The following is a 25,067-nucleotide window of genomic DNA, read 5'->3' as shown; positions in this document are numbered from 1 at the left end:
CGGGTGAAACTTGTTGCAGGATACTCTTAAATGAGGGCCTTGTAGACTGCAGGGAATTGTGGGCTGTGGAGAGCTGGAGAGTGGGAAACTTAAAATATCTGTCGTGGTGACCTAATGCTTGGCGTCGTGAGGGGAGTGAAGGCGGCAGACTAGCTGCGCAATTAAATATTAAGAGAGGCTATTTATCTTAACACTTTTATTGTGTAGGATGCAGTTGTATAAAGTTGTTCTGAAGCAGAGGCAGTGCGATAGTCTTCCCGATGTTGCAAACCTTTGGGAGCACATGTATCTGATCATCAGTGTTGAAACTCAAGGTGGGTACTTTGCCTTAGGTAGAGCAGGTGCATACGGGAGTTCTGTTTTTGCACAGCAAGAGTATTTTGTGTGTTGGGGACCATTTAAGTCTATCTGTGTCTCTTCTCCCACTCATCCCCGTTTGCCTGCAGCTGTCTGGGCTCCTGAATTGCTGAGGAGTGCTCGTGGTTGTCAGTTCTCTGGATGGGACGTGGAGTAATGTGGGCTGCGGAGGCGAGAGGGGTCTTTGCTTGGAGGGAGGTGTGTGCTGATGACACGGGGGCAGGCGTTCTGCTGGCAACAGCCAGGAGCACAGTGGTTTGAGTGTGGGAAAAGTGTGCAACCATTTGCTGGATGAGAAAGACCTATTTTTTTTAATTTATGAGCAGATGAATCTTTGTGTACTGTGACTCATAAGATATAATCTAGACTCATTTCATTCCGAGTATTTTTTAAAGAGCATGATGTGTTCTGAGAGTTGAATGTATGAATGCTGCCTTGTTGGAGGTCTGTTGTTACAAGAAAGGCTGAAAGGAAGGGGCAGCAGCCCTAGCAAGCAATTTATCAACTATCCTTCTCCTGAGCTCAAAGACGGCTGAAACTATCAAAGGCAGGAGAGACCAAGGTAGGGGAGGTCCATGCTGTTGCTAGGCTTCTGGTAGGAGAGCACTGGATTCATTGCTCTGATCTCAGATTATAGTGGGTATAGATAATTTCCTCATTTCTCACAGCCGTGTACAGAGTGCATGCTGAGGGTTTGTGAGAGGGCTGGCTGCCTATTGCAGCTAGAAATGATTTCTTTCTCTAGAGCCCTGTGAAAGTGAAGATCTTACCTAGACCTACTAATTATCTACCATACAAGCAAGAATAGTGCTAGTAAGCTTGCCAAGCTCATTTTGAAATATTTTTTGTTGGTTTTCTTCCTGACCTGCCTGTTACTTGCCTTTTTGTCGCTGAAAAGCCTCTCCTTGCATTCACTGGAATAATTTTTCCCTTTAGGCTCCGAGCTCATCAGCTTTACCACCAAGGGATAGGAAACCCAACTCTGCTGCCAAACTTGGTTTGTAGCAATGTGCTCTTCCTCACGCCACGTCTTTCTATTATTTGTTTGGGATTTTTTTTTTCCTCAGAAGTAGCTACTGCCAGTGAAAAGTATGGTCATTATGGCGTGGCTTTCAAAGCATACATTTGATAGCAGCAGAGCGAGTGGCTATCCAGGGAAAACTGCCTCTCTGCTCTGTTCTGGTGCCAAACCTGAGGCAGCTATTGCTGGGGAAGTCTGGCTGTGCCTGTAGGTCTTTGGCTGGAACCTGTTTGGTAGGAATGGCAAATAAACATGTCAGCCATCAGCTGAAGTTCTGATGGGATGGAGAAGCGCGCGCAGTTTCCGTGTGTGAGAGGTGCACGCACGGTGTGGTCAGCCGGGGAGAAGAGAGGTTGGGATGTGGTAGCCTCTGGGAGACTGTGGCTGTGAGGGTGCAGGAGGGTTTTCCTGAACCAGAGGTCAGGTCTGGGTGAATTTCTGTGAGTATGGTAAAAGGCACTTCACGTTAATATAAACAGCGATTTTGGATTATTTCTCCAGAGCAGGAAAGCCCTGGAAAATCGTAAAATGGAGCTCATGCAAAGATCCCCGAGCTGGTAGCCTGTGAGCTGATTCCCTAGCCGCAAGTCCCCGCGGTGCCATACTGTGGCATGCATATGTAGCAGCTTGAATCCAGAAGTAATCTGGTAATGTTTGTCCAGCACTGCAACTGAGGTAATGAGTTCCACTGCTCGATAAGGTTTATTAGCTTTGGTGCAGCACCTTCTGAACATTTTTATACTGCTTCCACACCTGAGCTGCTCTGTGCACGGCTGGTTTGGGGATGTCTGCATTGCATTCCCCTAGGGGTTAGCGTGACAGAGCAACTTGCATCTGTTTGCATCTAGGGTTTTATACAGGCTTTGGAGATTTGGGAAGCAGAGAAAGAAGAGTTTATGAAAGAGATTATATAATGTGACCGCCTGTGTTATTAGAGGACTAGAGTTGATAATCCAGGTGAACTTTTCCAGTTCTGTGTTCCTGCAGGCCTGTAATCCTGAAAGATGCCAAGGTCACTACTGAGACAAGAAAGCCCAGTGGAGTTCAAAAAGAGAAGGCATTTCAAATTAAGGTACTGGCTTCAGAGAAGGGAGATTTGAGATCAGGATAGTATACTCTCTAAGCTACATTTGATTGGTACAAAAACAGATAAAATCAGTGCCCAGCACATTGCCATCACGTTCAGGAATTTCCTTCCCTTTTGGGTCTAAACAAAAGAATTAGAGGGATGTAGTCTGGCTGAGTCGGTGTGAATTTCTGCAGTGGCCCTTCTGCCTGTCTGCTCTATTCCCACCTGTTCAAACAGCGATGAGCACAGGGGACTCTGTTTGCTGTAAGCCTGTCCAAGTCTTGGGAGACTGATGGGGACCGGGTCCTGTTGAAGTTACTTTTTCACCAAACAGCCTGTTTATCTTGGAAGGAAGAGAATAAACCGTAAGAGAATAAGAAGTGAATAAACCTCAGCCTTCCTGGTTTCCAGCTGAAAACTTGAGGAAGAGTGCAGATAATAGCGATTTGAGACTGAACATCTGTGTTTCCTGCACTTCCCATGGTGCTTATTTGCAATCTTAATTTCAGCAGTGCCAGAACTTTACCCTTGTCCTAACCCTCAAGGTTACAGTGATGGTATAGGAAAGGTCTTTGAGTGGATCTGAATTTGGATGGCTTTTTTTGCCGCAGCTCTAAGCAGTCACTAAAGTATCAACTGTGTATGCATGCATGCTTAACCAAAAGTTTGACTGGATGACATGTGTGATTAGCTGGAAGAGATCCCTTCGTCCTTCAGCGAGGCCTGCTGAGTACAGCAGGAGTTTGAGTCAGGTTGTGGGGTTGGACAAAAAGTTTTCTTCAGGGAGTTGTCAGTTTGGAGGAGGATCTGCTGTCTGTATCTGCAGTTCCATGCTGGAAGTGAAAACGGGCTTGCAGAAAATTAAGAAGTCAATCGAGGATGTGCTTTGTGCCCTCCAGTGCTCCATTCTTCTACTGAAAGTGTTAAAGATTCCTCAAAGCAGTGAAGAAGCTTAACCAAGTAATTAAGTTTCCCTTGTCTGTCCCTTAAATTTAGGTTTCATTGTTCTCGGAGTCCTGTGTCTCATGACTAATATACTGCCTGCACAATGCTCTGGCTGATTTTTTACCAGATGGTTCTTGGGTTTGTAGCTGAATCCAGGGCAAAGGCAGTTAGTTCTTCTCCTGCCTCAAATGAAACATGCTGTCCCCCACACAATGCTCTAATTGAATCTTGGACATTAAGACAACGATGAAGTGAAAATATTTTGACCAGATGACAGTTTTTTTAGATATTCTTAGGGGTTATTATTCATCATGCTTTAAGGAGCTGCCATAGGATGGTACTGGAATGCTCCTCTGTACTTTTTTTATAATTTGTAAATCATCTAGTGCTGAAACAAAGTTTAAATGCAAAAAAAGTTGAAATTCAAATATGTGTATGTGGCTAGAAAATAGAAATTGTGCACTGTGATCTACCTATTGCTATTTTTCAACTTTTCATTTCTGTTGTAATGGCCTCACTCTTTATCCCACCCTCAATCACTACGGTGACGTCTGCTTGCATCCATAATGTACCTTTGGGATGGAGAACCCTTCTGAGTAAGGACGAAGCGCCTCTCGGGAAGGTGGCAAAGCCCATCTGGCAGCATTAGTGGGGTAGGTAACTCCATCAGGACTGTCTCAGGAACGCTGCAGAGCAGCTTTGCTCACAGGCCTGTTGGATCCAGCAGTAGTTTCAGCTGTTTCCTCCCCGCCCCCATTTATCACACGGAGATTTTGGCTGCTGCTTGACTGAGGAGGAGCAGTGAAGGCCGATTACTTTTTTTGGTCTAAGCAGATGAAAAGAAGAACATTCAGCATAGGTGAGGCTATTGATAGTGGCACCTTTTAAGAAATGGGCGGTATCTGCATTTTAAAATTGTAGCGTTGGGGAAATTTTTCTTCTGCAGTGAAAACTTTGCTGGAGTGTATATAGTGTATGTGTAGCTGCTGTTTTTAAACACGCTTAGGACTCAGGAGCGCTGTAGAAATATGAGATGCTTTAATGCTTGTTCCTTGCGTGGGGAGTGTTGCTCTCCAATGCAGCTGTTTAGCTGTTGCAAACAGGTGTGCGATAAACACCCCTTGCCTCTTCAGCTGAGCAGGGTGGTGATGGATACCCTCTCATTTAAACGTGCGTGTTTTTCTTTCCTACAAGAATAAAAATTTTAAAAATAGCGTACATATCTAGAAAGAACCAAGTGCCTTGTCCTGTTTCCCTCCTTCCCTTCCCCCCCACCAACTCAAATTACCGGCAAGCCTTGGTAACCTGGGGCAAAGGGGAATAGAGGTGCAGCTGGCCTGCATGTGTTGCACCAGCTGTAATGCAAATTGTAGATGCTGAAAGAGGCTTTTCTCACTTTTGTAATTCTTGGATATTGTTGTGCAATAGGGACATGCGACAATTTGTCTTAAATGTGTTTGCTGATATGTTCCCAGAGTATACTGTGTCCTTTGTTCCTCGCCAGCAAGAGACAATATCAAAATCCAATTGCCTGTCGGCAGCATGTCTGAATGCAGCTGGGACCGTCCCCCCGGCTTTCCCATCCGTCGGTCCTGGGGTGATCCCATCACACTTGATACCAGTTAATTTAGAGCTGGCCAGAACACAGACCTTGGTAAATCCTCAGCTTTCTTGGTTGTTTCAACAATTTATTATAAACTGCTTTTTTTTTTTTTTGCCCTTTGTTTCTGAAAGTGGCGGTCCCTGTTGCCCTTCTGCTGTGAGAGGGCTGAAGGGGGAAGCGCCTGGCTGGCCTACACACTGCTTGTCTGCAGGTACCAGTCAACTCTCCGCCACTTACCCGAAACGGTAAAAGCGCGGGTGCTAGGGTGCAGTTGTGTAAAAACAAAAGCTGATGTTGATTTAATCCCATTACAGTGCGTTGATCTCTCAGCCACTGGACTCTTAGTAGGATTCCAGCTTTAATCCTGTAAGGATCAATCTGGCCTGTTGCTTTTCTGTCCTGATCCTAAATCCCCCTTTAATCTTGTTAATTATACCAGGCCTTTTTTGATTTCATTTTTTTCCCTTGTGGACCAGCAAAACCACATCAAATCTTCACGTTGCCACCTCTGACCAGGTGTTTTTACCCTCTGTTCATCCTGTTGAGGAGCAAGGTGCTCCTGGAGGTTGGTTTTACCATTACAGCAGTGCCACATCAGCCCTTGGTGGTCCGGTGTCTGCTGCTCAGACTCACGTGGAGTCAGCTAGTCACGCTGTTGTGCCGAGTCCCTCCTGGTTCTAATCAGGATTTTTTTTTTTTTTTAATCCATTGTTTGATATTTTGCTGTCTGAAGCGGGCGGGGAATCATGAAACATGAGAGAGACTTTAAAATAAGAAAGAAATTAGAAAGAAAAAGGGGTTTTGGAGCAGAATCCCATTGACTCTGGCATTGAGGGCTTTGGGGAAGGGTACACAGCGCTAGGGTGATAAGGCAAAGGCTCCCAGGAGAAGGCTAGGACAGGCCCATGGTCGACGGATATATTCTGAAGGTTATGGAGAAATTCAGCTGCTTAAATCAGCCTTTTTATGTTTATGTGTGTTCGGTGGCTTAAGGAGAGGAATAATGCGCATTCAGACTCGAGGCTCTTTATCTTCACATTGCACTGTCTGCAGGCCTCAAAACCCAGTGCTGCCTTTTCTGTGTAATGCACAAGGCCAATTTCTCACTGTGACAATCTGCTCCTGGCACTTGCAATAATAGAAACTAGCTGTGCTTAATGTATTCATCTCTGGTATTTCCTATACTCTAAGGAAGAAAACCAACCCAAAATTGCACCTACATTTGCTGTAACTCGATCGAGAGCTGACAGATCATTTCTGGAACATGTCTGTGCTGGGATCCTGACGGCTCTGCCAAACGTTATGCCTTTATCTTGCAGCGCTGCTCCTTCCCTCTTCCCTGTCCATGCCGCTCTGCCTTACCCAGCACAGGCTTCTGCTTTTCCAGCCTTTCAGCCAGATCACCGCTTCCTACCGTCTTGCCAGCGCACCGCGGCTCTGATTTCCCTCCTTGCCAGGGTGCAGGCTGTAGGGACAGGTCTGCCGTAGAAGCAGCCGAGCTGATTCACTCTTAAACCAGATAGAGGGGAAACCGGTTTTGGATCGTGGGGGATGAGCACTCTGGATGTGTTTATTCTAATTAAAGCGTCCCTGATTCTTAGCTTTTGGAAAACACTTAGAGCCATGACAAGAGGTGGCAGTTGCTTTCAAGCAAGCGTGGGTATTTCCCCAGCAGTTCTAGGGTTAAGGAAATTGCAGAGGGGTGACATGGTGACTGTGTTCCCTATTTTTGTGTGTTGCCAGTAGCGAGAAGGGGGAAACTTTGATTTCTAATCCGCTTTGGAGGAGGCTCCGTATCAGGGCTGCACAGAAACATCCAGTCAAGCAGCTCCTTTATCATAAAGGGGATTTTAATTAAAACTGTTCTCGCATCATGAGCGGAATGAGCGTCAGTGCCAGCCAGCCCTGTACTGGGCATTTATCTCCTTCAAACCACATTACCAGTAATTGCTGCATTAAATCAAAGTCGAGGGAGATTACAGGTCTGAATTGGGCAGGCGGCCGGTGCCAGCATGGGGAGCTCCATGCTGCCGAGCCGCTGATATGGGAACCCCCTCCGCTCCCCAGCCGGGGGTGAAGAGTCGGAGGGCTGCTGGATCCCAAGAAGCCCTTCTCATTACAGGGCGGGAGTTTTTGTCACAACCTGGGATGAGTGGCAGGCTGTATGCGTGGAGCATTTTAAGCTGCTGGTGTTTTTCTATTAACTTCCCTTTAAAACAAACAAGCCCAATAACAAAAGAAACCCTGTGGCATTGCCATCCCACGCCTGTCTCCTCTTCGGATCCACCACAGACATTCCCTTTTGTTCATCCTCCACTGCTCAGTCCAGCCCTGAAACTCCAGACTAAATCGCCTCTTCTCTTGGTATGTCACTTTCTTTCTGCCTCGTTGTCACAGCTCTGCTGTGGCACTGCTAATTTGCTCTCTCTCTGCCCTGACATGGGAGAGCTTCTCCCCTTCTTCACCTCTCCCCCCCACTGAGGAATTGTATCTTTCTTGACCTGTGCTTCCTTTGCCAACTATGGCTCATTAGTTCGTTTAATTATTTTTCTAGGTTTTTAAGCATTCTGTTGTCTCTAGCTCTAGAGCAGCTGTTTCCCTTCTTCTCATCCCCATGCTTTGACCTTGGTGGCTCCAAAAACCATCTGATCATCCTAGCATTGCTCGTGCTTCCACTCTCCAGACCTCTGGCGGGATGAGGCTGAGGAATGGCCGTGCCCTTGTGAGGTTTTAGGCATGTGGACTGGCCAAGGTAATTAGATCTCTGTGGGCAATCAGTGAGCTATCAAAATGTGACAGCTGGATTTCTAGGGGCTGTTATTAAATGTGTCCCATAATTGTAAAGAAGGTAAGTCAGGAACAGAATGTGCAGAAAGCATGGGGTTTTTTTTTTATGTGGCTGTTATTTTCTTTGTTTTCGTCTTGATGGCAGTTACGTATTTTCCTGTTCTATTGCAGACGATCTGAGGCAGTTGGGTGGCAGTGACGGTTTTCTTCATTTTGCCCAGAGATGCCTTTGGCAATCTGCCGTTCTGAAGTTTGCTTCCTGCAGGTTTTGTGCATCTACTGCGTTCCTCTGCTGCAGAAAAGAGTCGCATTCCCAGCACCGTACTGAGGATATGGTAATGTATGTGAAAGAGGATGCTGCAGCTCGACCTGCCTCCTAAAGCAGTTCAGTCGCAGGCCGTCGAGCCGTATTAGGTTTTCAAGATTCGTACAAGTTTCTCAGAAGCTATCTAATTCAGAGCAGTTGCAGGAGGTGTGCCTGCTGTGCCCCTTCAGATCTTGAAGTTGCAGCTTTTGCTTCATTACAATGTGAGATTGAGATGCAGCTTAAGTATTGCCCTACTTTAACTCTGGCCTATGCACGAATCTCTAGCCTGAGATAAATGGTTCTTTTAAATTCATGCTGAGAGACCCATAAAGCCATAGAGGCTGAAGTTCGAGTGCTGCTGATATCAAAGCTCATAATGCAGAGGGGTTGTGGTTAATTTTTGCATTGGTAGTCCTGTTACCACGAAGTGAGAGTAGCTCCGTTGCAGAGTAACTGGAGAGATGTGCAGAGAACATGAGCCAAGTCTTTGGTGAAGATTTCTTGATAGTGACAGCAAACAGAGATAAGGGTTTTCATGGGAGCCAGGAAACGACCTTTATAGCTTCCTGGTTTTGAGACAGAGGATGCAGATAGTGGCAAATTGGGGTGAATGAACGTGTGTGAATTTTTTTGTGAAGGACAGCAAGCTGCTGAGAAGAGCAGGTATCTTGATTGTGCAGATGGTACAACTGGAGAAAGCCCTTGATGGTTGTTGTCCAGGGATTTCAGCTGCTGTGGCTTGTTTTAGAACTTGCTGGGAGTTGAAGCTAGCCCGCCGGAAAAGGCTTCGCACTGAGCCACGTCTGGCTTTATTCTGTGCTCTCGGGGAGACGTGTGGGTAGCAGGTAGCTTATGTGCCCATAGCAGACCTCTGTGCCCGTGCCTCTGGACTTTGTGAGTAGAAGGTGATTTCCAGAATTTTGATCACTCTTGCTTTCTCTGAAATAGATAGGTTTAAAAAACCAACCAAACAAACAAAATCTAGGTGTTTGCTGCCTTATACTATTTTTTGTCTTAGTCTGAGTCAGAACGTGATGTGAAGACTACTTGCCTAACAGCTGTCACAGGCTCAACGTACCTTTTCTGTTCTCCACCACAGCCTGCTACTTCTCCACTAAAACCACCGGAGGAGGGACACAGCAATAACTGGCACCTCTGCCCCAACAAGAGTAGTCCCTGGGGTCACTCCCTACATTGAAGCGTGACTTGCTGCTGTCACCATTCATTTAGCATGTCTGACTTTCCTCTTTCAGGGTAAACTGCAGCGTTCTTGCCAAACCTCGGCTTTGCGTGCTATTTCTGGATCCTTTCTGTGCACTCAGCAAATGCACCAAACGCTTAACTGCAACACTTCTGGTATTTTGCTCTTGAATCTCTTTGGGGCTGCCAGAGTTTGGGATTATTTTTTTTCAAACGGGAAATAGGAAAAAGCAGGATTCATCATCTGAAGCTTACCAGGTGAGCGGGATTTTGAACTGAGGCCTCCAGAAGTTAATGGACAGATGTAATTCTTCTATCATGAAATTGTCTTTGCGGATTTACGCTGAAGGTGTCATATTCTGTATATTGCCACACTGGAACTGTTTCCAAATGGTTTCCTGTGATTTATGTGGTGACCTGCTGTTGCGGCAGCTAAAGGTCCTGCCTGCATGATGTTCTCCAATTCCTCAGTTCCTGCCAGTAATGCAGTCTCAGACCCAGCTATCTCACGTAGACTGTGCTGCCTTTTATTTCTCTTTTACTTCCACTCAAGTAAGAGTTTAGTTTAATATTTTTGACATGTTTTGTATCTTACTTGCACTGTTACAGTGTGTGGGCAGCTGCTCTGCTGTTCTGGTTGAACCAAGTTGGGCAGGGAATGCTTTTGCTCCTGTGTCAGAAGAACAAAATGCTGCCTGAGAAAACTTTTCCCCCAAATTCTGCTTTTGTTTGTGTAGCTGGGAAGCCACACTGCTCGAAGGTAGGGATAAATTTAAGTTGATACTAGTATAATTTATTGTGTGGACACCCTCTAACTTGGAACAAGTACCTTTTTCTATTTTAGTTTGTCACGTAGAAGCAATTTGATAAGCCAGGAGGCGAGGTGGGGAGGAAAATCCATACCAAAACCGTCTCTGTTAGGGAGCCAGCACTCAGCTAGATGGCCATGTACTGAAATACTCCGCGATAGTTGATCATGTGCTCCCTTCACCCCAGGCAAAGGCAAGGTAAAACGTGTTAGCTCAAACGCTTGGCGGAAAGCGGTTTTGCTGGGATAGACTGGGAATGTGTGTGGCGTCACCGACGGCCCCGTGGCTGCCGCGTGGTGACACACTGGTGGGCCTGAGATAAGGGCGTAGCTATACTTACACTACGGGTGCAATCGCCAGTGCGGTCCAGTCCTAGTTTGTGATTCATTCAATTAAAAATACTCAGTGAGAGTATCTCTGATACTACCATCTGGTGACTTATTCTTAGGAAGATAGTTCTTTAATTAAGGAATTAACCTTATATTTTTGTAGGTTTACCATAGAACTGGAAAAATGCTCAGGCTCAGGCTGCTGTATTTTTTTAGAAGAGTCAAGTGTCTTTTTCGGATCTCCCCGTTAACCGTCTAGGTATAAAAGTTGTCCCCTTAAGGATCAGTTAATTGAACTGCTGCTGGTGGTGAAGTGAAAAACCGAGTGGGAGTATGAGAGACAAAATGGGCAAAGCTTTTCTCTGACTGAGGTTCTGGAGCTGGCTGATAGATCTAGCAGCCTCTGTAGCAAAGGAAAAACTGCCTCCACTCTGTTCTTTCTGTTTTCCCTTTCTCCACTGCCCCCAAAGGAATATAGAAAGGCAGTGTGGTTGTCATGTGATGTCTAAACTACCAAGAGATAACTCCTTCTCTTCTTTGGTGTTGAAATTCTACATTTGGACACCTTTTTGTTTTTCATGTAACAGGCAAAAAGCATTTTGATGGACACGTAGCATTACCAAGATCAGTGCATATACAAGTGGTCCCAAAAGAAAGCTGTGCTGCGATCACCTTCTTTGCCAAATGGCTTAGCCCGAAAGTACGCTTATTTTCTTCCTGAAGCAGTGCCAAGCACTTACAGTTCTCCTTGAAAGGAGGCTCAGGCCCAACACACGGACACTTTTTTCCTGGAAAATCTGTGTGTACTTTCTTTTCCCCCTTTATACTGTGCCTGTTGTAATAGCAAAGGCGATGGAACCTGTCTGGTTTCAGAAGCTCATTTTGGACTGGTGTGTTATACTCGGGTGTGCTGGAGTTTTTTCAAGATAGTATAATTAAAACCTGTTTCGTAATGCATGTAAAGCGATGGGTTGCGATAGAAATGAAAGTTGAAGTCGTGTCTTCTGTGTGCTGCTGGTATATCCAGACTGCTGCCAGCTTTTTTTTGCAACTTAATCGCTAATATAGTTTTGTGAGTTGTTCTGTTAAGGTTGCCTTCCTGGGAGCCGGCTTGTTAGCTAGCATGTGTAAAAGCTCAGCTCTGAGAACACAGTCTTTTGACAGGATTTTTCAAACTTCAGATGGGTGTTCATCGCTGCCTTATGTTTTTCCTTTGTAATAATTTCAGAAGACAGACTTTGGGCAGTCTTGAGTTTTACCTGAATTGACTCCGGGTCCTTGTCCGGCAGCTGAAGTTGTGTGGGCAGGATCTGTACTTCCAACTTCACGAAGACTGCCTACTCTGATCTAACTTCAGGATCCAGAGTCTTTACTCTCCTGCAATTTCACGGAGAGTCTTTATTTCTCTTGACAGCCATGACTGTATAGATTTGGTACTCAGAGAGCTTGGTTTCTGGTTGTGGAAGATCCAGGCTTGTGATTTCATGAGTCCTGTTCGGGTCTGATGGTTTTTGGAGTTTGCTAGTACTACCATTCTACTGGATGGCTGTAAGAAAGCTCAACAAAACAAACCAAAAAAAAGGCAGTTGTCCAGCAAGCAAAGGTCATGCAGTATGCTGCTTTAGCAGGCTGGCGTGGTATCCTTGCTCTGCCTACATTTTCTGTGCCCTTCCCTAAAGCAGAGTTTGAGGCTTTGAAAAGAAGTGGTACTTCAGAAATCGTTATTTTTGATTCTGACCTGTGCTTTTATGCTGTGTATTTGTAATTGTGCTTTTAAACTGTGCTAGTTTTCCAGTCTAGACAAACCATTAATATTTAATAGCTATGCGTAGATGATGCAGTGAAGAGCTGAGGGCGGTAACAGGATGCAGGTATCTTATGTCCAGAATTTAGGGTGTGCGTGGTGCCTAGCTGTTAAGCCACTTTAGATGAGTTTCAGGACTACAGAGCTTGGCTGGGGAGTGTTTAGAGTGGTAGAAACAGATGCAAATGAACTCCATCACTCGTAAGTAAATTGCCTTGCAATTGGAGAACATGTCGCAGAAGAAAATTGAAAAGGGAGATCTCCAGCCCTTTGAGGGGGAAGGACATGACCAGGAGCAATTTCAGAGCTTCTGTTTATTGAATATTGTCTTTGGTGTTTTTCTCTCTTAAATTTTCTTGAGATCATTAATTTTATGCATGAAAACTGGAGTGTGGCTTGAGGTTCCATTGTCTGCCTGAAGTATTTCCTTGGCAGAAGCAGTGAGTGTGATTGGGCTATATTCTCTGCTGCACGTAACCTGGTATTTGCTGCTTTCTCTAGCTTTGGGCTTCCTAGGCCTTTTGCCAGAGGGATTTTAGTTTCCTTGGATTCAAAGTGTATTTTTGGTAATTTCATTTGTGCTAATGTGTTTTAGGAGCATTAATCCTAAAGAACAGGAGGAGTCAGTAGCACTAACTAATCAGACTGGGTTCAGGCAAGCAGTGGCTCCTATGGCTTTACCAACACATTCAAATTCTTTCCTGTGATGTCCTTATTACGCTAATCCAACACGCTCTCGTTTGCTTCTGCTGCTGCTCCACATCCCCCAGAACTGCTGGTTTCATTTCTGCTGGATGCATCTCATTCCTGATCTTCAGCATTTGCATGCTTAACATGTTTCACTTGCAAAGAACACACTGGCTTGGTGCTGAGTTGTTTGCTCTTCTGCATAGCTTATCCACCACCAGGTCTTCTTGCTATTGAGATCAGGACACCTATGTAAAACTGCCAGGTTTCTGAAATGGGAGCAAAATCAATTTATGCACTTACCTATTTGTTATCATCTTTGCTTCTGCTTGCCATTTTGGAATATTGAGCTTTCCTGTGCATGCTCTGCCTACGTTTTATATCCTCCCCACTTGAATCTCTAATGATTTCAGGGTCAAAATAACAACTAGACCATATGTAATTTTTCTAGTCCTTGGTTATATTAAAACTGTGAAGAAAAAAACCATGCAGCTTTTAGAAAGACGTTACACCTATTTGAACCAAACAAGCAATACAGCCCAGAAAATGTAGCCCTATAGAGGAACAATGGCTTTCTAGTATAAATTCTCACCTGGAGTGAGCGAAAGCCACCTTCGTGCTCAGGACATAGGACTTACTAAAGATGTAATCTTGGTGCCGTGTGCTGTTTGTCTAACACCGGTACGAGCTGGCTGAGCCGCTTGATCTATTTAGCTGCTATGGAAATCAGTGCATACCCAGCCAGAAAATGCATCCTTGCTTGCTGGCATGTTTCCTACATTTACATCAGTCTTTAAAAAGCAGAGACATATTGTAAGCCGCTCATCAGATCCCTGATGACCCAGTTTAGCAGATGTAGTGATTGGCTAATTGTTAAAGATGCCATTTTTGGTGGGTGAGAGGAAGAGCATCAGCCAGGCTTCTAGCGATGAAGAGTTAGAATCAGCGGAGGTAAGAGCTCTTTAGTGGGAGTAACTAGATAAAGCTTGGATTAATTTGTCTGGAGAACAGAGAATTATACGAAAGATTTTATAAATTCAGTTTATAAAATGAAACTGTTGGTGTAATTTCCTTAGTAAAGATCAATGTGGTGTAATGACTGTGCAGCATGGAGATATCTCAGACTCCATGCTGTATAGCTGTGTCCACACAGTACCACAGTTTTTAGCAATTCAAAAAAAAAAAATTGTACATAGAAAATGTCTGGAACTACCATGGCTGCACTTCAAGCATAGGCAGGCTATGGCTAGCGTATGTTCTTATAGCTGTACTTGTAATTGTGACTTAGCATGCTTGCCATAAGCAGTCTGGAGAAAGGAGACAAAGCAAAGCCCAGAGCTGTGGTCTTGCATTTTCCAAAAATGCTCCTCAGTCTACAGACATCAAAGAGAGCAGTGCATGTGAAGCAAAATACTGGGTTTTGAGAACGTTGGGAAAAACTTGTGTAATCTCCATTCCTTGCTTAGTACACAGAAAAAGGAAAATCAGGTAAATGTTGCTACAGTAGCATGTAAAACAGTGTCTCTAGGCAAAGCAATGGGTAGGTAGGAGATAAAGAATAACATTCAATGTTATGAAAAGAATAATAAAATTCTGCAGTAACTAGATGGGTGATACTCTTAGTTGAGGGAGCTGGGAGCTGTGTGATCGGTAAATGCGCAAACATATCAGGGTTTTTTTTTCAGGCTCCTGGCATTAGAAATAACAAGTAGAGGAACCAGAGCTACTGGTGCAGAACATGAAACTGGATATTATAGGGATAATATCAATCTGCAAGAACAGTAATCATGGCTTTAACATGCATTCAAGATTATGTGTGGTTCAGATAGGGTAGATGTTAAAGGTGATAGGCTGTATTGTAGGCAGTAGAGTGTAAAAAAGAAAGAAAAGTAATACTGATAACGCAGGATCTGTTTCTGGTCAAAATTGATGTGGGGAAGAATGGTAAAAGAGGTCCCAGAGGGAGTGCTGTGAGTCTGCTGTAATCCCTCATAGGACTGGATTTGGATACAAACTTGAAGCTCTGAAATGATATTATTCACAGTATCATTAGAGAGATAAATATTGCTATGAGAAATTTTAATTTCTTAGATGTAGGTTGGAGAATAAATGCTGTTAATAATAATAAGGTCAAAAGATTTCATCATTGTAGCATCATCACCCGCTGTTGAGACAGTGAGTGAATTATTGGTGCTATGACTATTATAGGAAAATAAGCTGTTTAGAAGCCTCCATGTCCCCACCTTTGGATGGGGTGATCACGATACAAACTTTGATACATGAAGCAAAATATTTAATGAAGTCAGTGAACTGGATTGAAAACTCAGACTTGAATATAGAAGTGTGTGGTTTGCATTTGGCGTGTTGTTGTTTTGTTGTTTTTTTTTGGTTTTTTTTTTGTTAGATGCAGTTTGGATATGAATCCTTGATGATGTAGGTAAAGGCAAAAAAACTTGTAAGAAGAAACTTCAGCCTAACTGGACGCGTAATCACCTTATAATGGCTGTTAGGCGCAAAAAGAGAATTTATCAGCAGAGATTGCTGTGCCTTTAAAGTCAGTAGGGATAAAATGAGAACTGGCAAAAGTCAGGCTGACTTAAACCTTGCAAATGTTGCTAAGGAAATGGGTGACAGTTTCTCAAAATAAAATTAGAGAGAAGGGAAGATGTGGGGCTGCTTAGTGCTGAGGATATGGTAGTTAATGACAATACTCTTGTTGTGATCACAGAATTGAGCAAATCTTTTTTTATTGTTGTTGAAGGTAGAGTTGATCGTGGGAGCAAGGGCAGGATGAGTAACGGTCATGAACCTCCTGTAGAAGCAACCACGTTGGACGTTTCAAAGACCCTAGTGCACGCAGGCTGGGCTGGGGAGCAGAGTTACCTGGGGAAGGGTGATACCTATTCCTGAAAGTAAAAGAACCAGTTCATGAAGTTGCAGATCTGATACAAGTTTTAATCTGTCAGATCAGGAGTGCTACCATGTGTTTGGAGAACTGGAAGCGTAGTAGCCCTGTTGGTGGTGGGGGATGATCTGAGTAAACACAGACCTGTCGGTCCAGCCTCAGCTGAGTGCTGACACACAAATGCTAATGAAAGGCCTGGACACAAATGAAAAATGCGAAAAAAAGGCAACACAAATCTATCAAAATAGGGTTGTGCCATATCAGCCTATGTAAGATAATCAGTTTTCTTAACTTGATAACATGCATTTTTTTAATGGGATGATGTGTCTTACTGTGGATGGGTCCTACAGCATCTGATGTGATGCTGCAGAGGAAACTACTGATGAGGCTAGTGAAGATGCAGTTTAGTGCTGGAATTGTGAAATGGATTAGGAGCTAACAGTGTTGTTCTGGATAATGTCTTTAAAAATAAAAAAAGAAAAAGATGAGCACAGGCTAGATCAGGTGCAAGAAAGGGCTTCTAGAGACTGGGGAATAGACAGCCTGTCACGTGACAAAAGACCAGAACAGCTGCTCCTTTAGATGGGTAGAGAGGAGATACATGAGGAAGGTTAATTGTAAGGGAAAGAAAATACAGTTAAGCCAGAGGATGCTACTGGCACAAGAACAAAGAAAAAACAAAAGTTGCTCAGGAATAACGTTAAACTGGAGATGGACGCAGATCCTGGCTGGTGGGGAGTGCCCGAGCAGCCTTTCGGCCGGGGTAGTGCAGCTGCAGAACCCGGTTCTAAGATGTAGCGTGATAAACCTTAGGAATAGATCAGATGATGTTGTGTGTTAGCAGTTTATCTGATTCTGTGTGTCAGAAGGTCTTTTCCAGTCTTAATATTTCTGTAATTTTAAAATTATTTGTATATCTAAGCAGTTGCAGGAACAAGGCTATGATTTTATAACGCTTACCTAACTTGTGTTACTGGAAATGCATATGCACAGCAAGTTATATGGTAATGCAGTTTGGCCTTTATCTCAGAATAAAATTATGGAGTGCAGCGCCATCTCATATTTGACTAATATTTGTTGCAAGTCAGTGTGCAGTAGTAAACCAGCCATTATGGCCAGCCTTGCAGAAAATTCAGTAGTTTATTACTGGTCAATAAACTCCTGCTGTATCCATCTTGGCACATACGAGTTTAAAAATGGGTTTTGTCATTTAATTTTCTGTGGGACACAGGAGCTGTGAGCCTTTGTTACCAAAGTGTCACCCAAGTATCTCGATGCTGGTTAAGGCAGAATACTTAAATCTGCACCAAAAACTTTAAAGCATGGCAGTTCTATCTGGATCTGTAGTTAAAACAACACAGGAGCTTAGGTGATGCTCCCTGCTCCCCCTCCTTGTTTTGTTTCGCCCATTTGGTGGTTATTTATAGATAGTAAGATATCTGCACTAGGATTTGGAAACATTTTATTCCCCTGAGGCCTGGCTGGAAATGACAAGAATTGAATTGTGGAATAAGTGTAAGGTTTTTAACTTAGTTAGGGATTTGGTTTTAAAACCTGGGGCAGTAATATTGAGTAGCGAAAACTGGCTGTGGACCAGACTTCAGGTTTTTATAAATTAATGCCTCTTCATAAAAAGATGTTATTGGAGATACTAAATTGCTTGAGTGCGTAGTAATGAGCTATGCAAAAGAATGAAGGGCAGGCACCTATTGAACGTGTCGTTACAGAAAGGAGAAGTTTAAAAAAAAAGAAAAAAGGTCCTGGTCGTGCAGAGGAAACCAGATACCATCTATCTGTGCCCCAAAGCAGGGCTTGCAAGGAGAGTGCTGAGAGGTGGCCAAACAGCCCTCTGAAGGTGATGAGGAGGAGGCGGCATCATGCGAGCTCCAGAAAGCTAGTCAGAGTCCGGGGTGAAATAAACTAGCCAGAGGCAGAAGGAGATGGAAGGTCGTTGTGGGAGCCTCATACTTTTTCCCCAGTGAAGAGATCTAGGAGCTTTCCCATTTATGGGCAGTTAATGTCTCTCTCTGTGCAAATCTTCGCACAGAAACAATGGCTAGAGAAACTTTTTTTTCTTTTTTTTTAGATGTAGGAAATGTCATGCTTTATACTCCCCAAATTGGCCACGCTCCTTTTGTAAGGAAGAAGCGGCCCCGTGGCCCTAGGAAGGACGGTGAGGGTGGGCGGCAGCTGCCGGAACCACTCGCCCAGCTCCGCGCTGTCCTTCTCCGAGGTGGCTCGGGAAGAAAGGGCAGCAGGAGCAGAGGATGAGCCAAGGGCTGTCCTGCCAGGCTGGCTGGGTCAGAGGGCTGCGGATTAGGCACCTCTTACCTGAATTACAAAGTGCCACACATGCAGATTGTGCTAGATAATGATCCACGTATTTAACCTCTTGGAGAAAAAAAAAAAATCTTAACTCTTTCTGAGGGGGAGGAAATCATCAGTAACGCTGGGAAGGCAGCTGCTACCCCAGAGCTAGGCTGAAGTCACTGTTTAGTGGTGCACAGCAGCACCACAGAGAAGTTAAACATTAGAAATGCAACCCTGACTGTATGCATTTAAATGGGGGTGGGGGGTTGGAATTTGGGTAGCCCTTCCTGGGTCTGATCACTGTAACATCCTTATTTTTGAAACCTCGGAAGAAGCTGCTTTATCACTGCTGCCCTTTGGAGGAAGGTGCGAATCTTTTGTGGTTTTGGGCTGTTCACTCTTTGGGAGCCTGGGCTTGGGCCGACGTCGACCTGGTGCGGTTTGGTGTAGCAAGGGGTGAAACCTCGTGCGATTTGCTACGGGAGGTCGGTCCCCCCAGCCTCAGTGTGTCTTCTGAGAATCTGCAGCGCGCTCTGGGGTGTCCGGTAACGCGCCCGGCACGCAGGGCCGGCGGGGTGAGCCTGCCGGGCTCTGTCCAGGCAGCTCCCCATCTGTCCCCGTCGGTCAGGGAGCGGATTCCTCCCCGGGAACAACGGCGAGGATGGGCTTCCTAAAACGGGCACGACAACTGGCCCTGCCCAGCCTTGCCCCCTGCTCCCCACTGCTCGCCGTCCCCTGTGGCAGGGTTAATCCCCCCCCCTCCACCCCCGGTTTGACTGGAACAGCTGAGGGGGGCAGCCTGCCGGCCCGAGGCTGGGGTGGTGGGGGCCATCCCGGGGCCCGGCTCCCCCCGCCAGCCCCGGTTCCGGCAGCTGTCCCTGCCCGCCCCAAGCGTGGAGGGAGGGAGAGGCGTTAAACGATACGGGCGCATACTCCCTCGTGAAAGAGATCCCTTCAGTGTGAGATATCAATGTGGCTTCTCCCCTCTCCCTCCCTCCCTGACACCAAAGGGTTTTACTACGCTAATCCCAGCACCTGTCCCTGCTGAGGACGGCAAGAAGGGTATGGGGGTGGGGGAGGAACAGTCCCATATGTTTTTCGCTGTCCTGGATTGGGAGCGTTCCCTCTGACGCACCTAGAGCCCAGAACATATGCTCTTTTCAGATCCTGAATGCCGTTTGCTTCCTCCCATCCCCGGCGGCGGTGGCTGCGAAGATCCCGTGTCCCCCTCTTCCCGGCAGTCGCTCGGTTTGCTGCCTGGGAGCTGCAGGCCGCTCCTCAGTCGAGGCTTGCAGGGCCGTTTTCAGTAGAGGATTTCTAATTTTAGGAGCCTCTGCCGCCTATGGTTGAGCGCTGCCTTGCTGGATCCCAGAAGAGAGGGGCTGAGCTGAGCCAAGCCAGGCAGCTCCTTTTTATTTTCAGCTGAGCGAGTGTCAACCTGAGTGGCCCCAGAGGCCCAAGCCAAGCACTGCGCAGGGCTGCCAGAGTCCTTCCCACAAGGCTGAAAGACAGACACTCGGGTTTGAAGCTTCCAGTCCTGTGTCCATTTGGCCTTTAGCTGGAGGATCTTTGGCTATGTATGGTGTGTATTGTATGGATTACCAATACCCAGTCGTCCAGGTAAGCAGAATGACAGTGGAAACTTTGTAGAGTCTCGGTGTTTGTTCTGTGTGTTCTTCAGACAAAACTGGAGCCTATGTGTTGGTTTTGTAGAAGGACGCTGCTTCCATGCTGGGCTCCTTGGCTTGGTGTGTCCCAGGCCTGGGCAACCCACGGGCTCTGCGGAGGGCTTGGAGGCTCCTGCACGCGGGCGGTACCGTTTGACACTAACTCCGAGGACTCTGTTGTTTCAGACTTGTGTGTTTTGGTTTGCATTTTTGTTTTTCTTAATTTTTTTTTTTTTTTGGCAGGGGAGTTGAGCTGACAGCATTGCCGTGCTCTGCAAACTAGTGTGTTGTTGCGTGCCTTACTGCGTTGTCCGGGTGCATGTGACTTGTACGTGTGACTGCAGTCCGTCCCGCAGGGATGGCGAGACACTAGGAGCGGCTCTGCACCAATTTTCCTCCTCCCGTCTCTGAAACCACACACAAAACCTCCGACAAAGCCTTGTTCGTCACCTTTTCACTTGTGGAGGTCCAGGGCGATAGGAACTGGTGGGTTTGAGAGCGGCTCTTGGGGCAGGGCGAAGCCTGTATTGCAGCCTCTGCTGGGGGAGGGGGCTATATTTGGAGCACACGTGAGATTTGCTGGCCCGGCGTGTGGAGTCTTGGAGAAGCCAGAGGCCGTGGGTCAGACTCGAATACTTTCGGAGCCAAGTGAAAGGTGATGTTCTCTGCGCAGTCCTTGGCTATTCAGTGTCAGCATTCCTTGTCCTCACAGGCACCGAATTTATCCAGAAAACGTGAAACGTAGACTAGCGGCTGAAGATTATCTACCCTGAGATATGTCAGATAGCCACTAAAGAGTGTTTTGTTAGGTTACCTTGTACCAGGGTTTTTATTACGCACATGAATAGAATCCACGAGCAGAAGTGTGTCTTCTGGTTGTTAAGATTTGTTCCTGATAAATTGGTTCTTTGCACTTGAAACTTTTTTTTTCCCCTACCTCTGGCCTTGATCCAGCTGGCAGGTTTGCTCCATCTAAACTTGAGCCAGCAGAGAAATGCAGGTAATGGGATGTTAAAATCGAAGGCTGTGCTTTCTTTCCACCCTAGCAGCAAAGGGGAATTATAGGCATAGTGAAAAAAAAAGGAAAACAAATCCTGAAACTCACTGAAAGCAGAGTACTTGTAGCTTCCTCCTCTCCTCCTTCTGTTTCTGTGAGTCCTATGAGTGTTAAACTAACCCAAGCATTTGAAAGTGCTCATGTAGACCACTCGCCAAACTAGAGGTTATTCTTCGTCTGTGCTCTCACCAGTGTGATTTCAGTGGCCTTGTCCTGCTACTTAAATACCCTTCTCCAGCTTATTTTCCACTAGGACTGGAATGATAGGCGCTAACCAAAACCCATCCTGTACATCCAGATGAACACAGAAGAGAAAATAAAAGTGGTGCAGACATGCTCAGGTGGGAGCAATGAGCTTTGCCTGGCATCATGGTAAGGATGATAAGCTGTGCCCTGGCTCTGCAGAGGCAGATAGTTAAATTTGCCCATAGTTGTTTCAGAATGCTACTTCTACAGCACGGTAATGAAGTTTGAATGCATATGTGCCTGTGAGGCACAAGAAGCCATGAGAACTCCTAAGTGTTGGCATCTAGAGCAGTTCTGAATATGTTGCTTTTTGAATAAATGCAGTAAGTAGGAAGGGATGATCTCATGGCTCTGAGCTGTGTGTTCTTCAGGCTTCCAGCCTTCAGCTCCGCTTGTGTCTCTGCTGTTTTCAGCAGCGTGCTCTGCAGTTTGAGTCTTTGGTTTCCCTCAGTAGAGGGTGGAAAACGGTGATGGTAAATTGGGCCGTGGTTCTATGATTTGCACATAAGAGAAGCGAAGTGGAGGCCCACCAAACTTATTTCACATGACCATGAGACAACATCTGAGCCCCCAGCCGTCAGTGGGGAAAAGGGGGGTCACACAGATTCACTAAATAATTTTATCAGTCTTGTTCATTATCAGGTGTTGCTTTGTGGGCTCCAGTAGAGCCCAAGCCAACAAAGACCTCAGGTGTTATGAAGTCTGATCATGTTTTCCATGGTGTTCTTGAAGCTTTTGAAACACTGTATCAGATGTTCATTTCAGATGTTTTTGTGGCAATCAGAGCTCCTGCAGACCTGTGTTTCTTGTTGCCCAAGCACATCCATTGGAAACTGGGGCTTTTCTTTAGCTCAAAAGGAGCAAAGGTGGATAAATTCCAAGCACAGCAGAGGAGATGCTTTCTGGCCTACAATGGAGATGAAAGAGGGAGACCACCCCGAAGGGAATTCCCGCTCTGCTGGCACATGAGCAAAGCAGTTGTGCCCACTGGGTGGTGGGAGGCAGTGCGAGTGAGGGTTCGGTGCGCGGTTGGGCACCTCTTTTTCCTTAGAGAAAGGCAAATATGTCATGGCAAGTATTTCTAGAGGGTCCTAAGGTGAAGGCCAAAATGGATTAGAAACGATGCTGTCCTGGTTGACAGTGGTGGGATGATGGATGGTGGCGTGTCGTTTCTCTGCCCTGAAGGTCTGTGCTACAGCCCTGGATCTGGGACAAGAAGCTGCCACCCCATGGCAGAGGAGACTGAATGCAGCAGTTAATTTAAGCGGAGAGAGTAAGGAGATTATCCGGAGTGATTTGCAGAGCTCTGGTGAATGAGATGTGCGTTGCCGAAACCGGGCGCTTTGTCGTGGCGAAGGTAGGAGGAGGTCACTGTGTTTTTTGCTGCTTTGAAATGGAATTTGCACTTGACCCAGAATCTCAGGTTTGTAATAGAGGAGGGGGGAAAAAATAAAATATAATATTTCCCCTGGTTTTGCAATATTGCCTGTAAACTTGTAGTATCGTAAGATGCGAGTTAGCAGAGAGGATGAGATTACTTGGAGAAGTGTCAGGAGGATGGGGCCAAACTCTTTTCAGTAGTGCCCAGCGACAGGACAAGGGGCAACGGGCACAAACTGAAGCACAGGAAGTTCCGTCTGAACATGAGGAAGAACTTCTTCCCTCTGAGGGTGACGGAGCACTGGAACAGGCTGACCAGGGAGGTTGTGGAGTCTCCGTCTCTGGAACCACCTGGACAAGGTCCTGTGCAGCCTGCTGTAGGTAACCCTGCTTCGGCAGGGGGGTTGGACTAGATGACCCACAGAGGTCCCTTCCAACCCCTACCATTCTGTGATTCTGTGAAGTGTGGGCTCTGACTCAGTGCCCTGCGGGCCGCGGTGCTGGAGATGGGGCTCCTTCCCGCTGGAGACGGGCTGCTTCCCGGCGGAGCCCACACCACGGCTGGCTGCGGGGCGGCCGGCCCAGGGCTTGCTGCCTCCCTGCTCTGGCGGGACCCGAGGGCTCGCCGGGGTCTTGGCCTTGGGCTTTTCGCGCCGGAGGAGCGAGCTGGGCCGGGCTGTGCGCTTCTGCTGGCCGCCTGCTGGGTTGGGAGAGAAAGGGGACTGAACGGAGGGAGCCAGAGCTCGGCCGGCGGTGGGTGGAACTGGGAAAAGGCAAAGCGCGGTGGGTCAGCACGGGCTGCCTGGAGAGCAGCGCAGGAGCAGAAGCCCGCGAAGCGAAGCCACTGGGCTTTTTGTTTTTCTTTTTTTTAAGGTAAATCGTACCTGGGCGCATTCCTGCAGAGGAGAACGCGGGGGGTGCAGGGCCTTGCTGCACCGTAATTCGGCTGTGCTGCTGGGGCAGCCTGGGCAGGCTCCTGAGCACCAGGCGCCAAGAGGGGAGCGACCCGAGGGGCTCATCTCGGTGCCCATCTTGGTGCCGTGGGCGCTTCAGCCTCAGCACGGCCCCGGTGTCCGAGCCAGGGGCCGGCAGACCCGACGTCCCCCCCCCCGCCGCCCCGTCCCCGGCGTCCCGCGGGCGCGGCGGTGGGAGAAACGGAGAGGAGCCCCTCACCGCTCCGTCTGACCGGGCCGCCGGGAGAGCGGGCGCTGCTCCGGTGTCACGGGCGGTCTCCGGTTTTTCCGACGAGCGAAACGCGGCCCCCGGCGCCGGGACTGCTTCCGGTTCACCCGCCGCGCCGCGCCCCCCGCCCGCTCTCCCCGCCGTGGCTGTCCCGGGCTGGCAGCTCCCTCCCGAGCATCGTCCGCTGCCCTCGCCCGCTCCGTCGGGTCCGCCAGACCCGGGCACGGCGGGAGCGGGGTCCGTGGGGTCCCGCCGGGCCGGGAACAGCCACCACGCTTTTGTTTCCAGCCGGCGCCCGGGCTCCGCCGAGCCCCTGCGCTCCCGGGGGGGGGGGGGGGGTCCCGGCCGCGGGGGGGGCCGGGGCGCGGGGGGGGCGGTCCCGGCTCGCATTAATTACCCTCGGCATTCGGGGCGGGGCTTCCCGCAGCCATCTGGCTGAGGCGGGGGGGCGGCGGGGGAGCGGCGGCCGCGGAGGGAGGGAGGGAGGAACACGGGAGAAGAAAGGGAGGAAAAAGGGCTCGGGGGGCACCGCGCCGGCGAGGCAGCGCAGCGCAGGCACCCGCCGCCCGCCTCCACTGGGCTGCTGCCCTTGGGTTTTTTTTATTATTTTATATTTCCCTCTTGATTTTTTTTTTTTCTCCTTTTCTCCTCCTCCCCTGCGGCCGGGCTCCCCCATTTTGGTTTATGGAGAAAAAGAAAATGGTAACTCAGGTAAGGCTGGCGGGCGGGCTGGGCTGCTGGTGCCGCGGCGGCTGCCCGCTCGGCTTTGTCTGGGCGGTGCGGGACGGCTGGGAGCGGGGCTGCCCCGCCGCCTCCCCGCTGGGCGCTGGGGCGGGAGGGAGCCCCGCCGGGCGGGGCGCCCTGGGGAGGGGGCTCCTGCAGACCCCGCTCCCGAGTTGGGCTGAGCCCGCCGTGGGATCGCCGGTGCTGGCTGAGCGCGGGGTGAACGTCCCCGCCGCCGGTTCTCCGCCCGGTGGCCGGGAGGGCCGGGCAGCCCCGGCCGGGGGCCGTCGGTGCGGGGCTGCCCGTGTCTTCCCGGGGGGAGGCGGCTGCGCTGCCCGGGGAGCGCGCCCGGGGCCGTCGCGTTTCCCGCACCTCGCCAGGGGCTGTTGTCGGACGGCGCTCGCCTTGTAAGGCTGCTGAGTGATCTGGGATTTATAATTTTTTTATTTTTTTATTATTTTTTTGGCATAGTATCTGCAAGTCGCCACCGGAGGGAGGGGGTGAAGGGAGGAGGAGGAGGAGGAGAGCAGCATCCCTCGGAGTTAGGCGTTATATAATGCCCCGCAGTGCCGTGCGGAGCTGGCAGCCTTCGGGGGATGTTCCCGAGGCGGGTGGAGGGAAGGGCGCTCCCAGGGAACTTTTCTTCCAACCTGGGCGTCGCAAGCGCTGCTCTGCTGCA

The 25,067-nt window shown here is 47.9% G+C and overlaps 1 protein-coding gene across 15 annotated transcripts in view; it reads left to right on the top strand.

Annotated features, from left to right (window-relative positions):
* Positions 1–25,067, top strand: part of RBFOX2 (RNA binding fox-1 homolog 2) — a 171,380-nt gene that overhangs the window by 60,145 nt on the left and 86,168 nt on the right. Inside the window, exon 1 of one of the 15 annotated variants that reach the window (XM_075428515.1) lies at positions 24,141–24,376. The exons of the other annotated variants lie outside the window; for them this stretch is intronic. Within the exon in view, the coding sequence (XP_075284630.1) occupies positions 24,350–24,376 (27 nt within the window). The 5' untranslated portion in view covers positions 24,141–24,349. Of the gene's footprint in view, positions 1–24,140; positions 24,377–25,067 lie in introns of those variants that run through there. 15 annotated transcript variants of the gene reach the window in all.

Source organism: Opisthocomus hoazin, chromosome 8 (assembly GCF_030867145.1).
Source record: "Opisthocomus hoazin isolate bOpiHoa1 chromosome 8, bOpiHoa1.hap1, whole genome shotgun sequence".
Taxonomy (NCBI): domain Eukaryota; kingdom Metazoa; phylum Chordata; class Aves; order Opisthocomiformes; family Opisthocomidae; genus Opisthocomus; species Opisthocomus hoazin.
The sequence above is the reverse complement of the archived record's forward strand: the minus strand, read 5'-3'. Positions and strand labels throughout refer to the sequence as shown.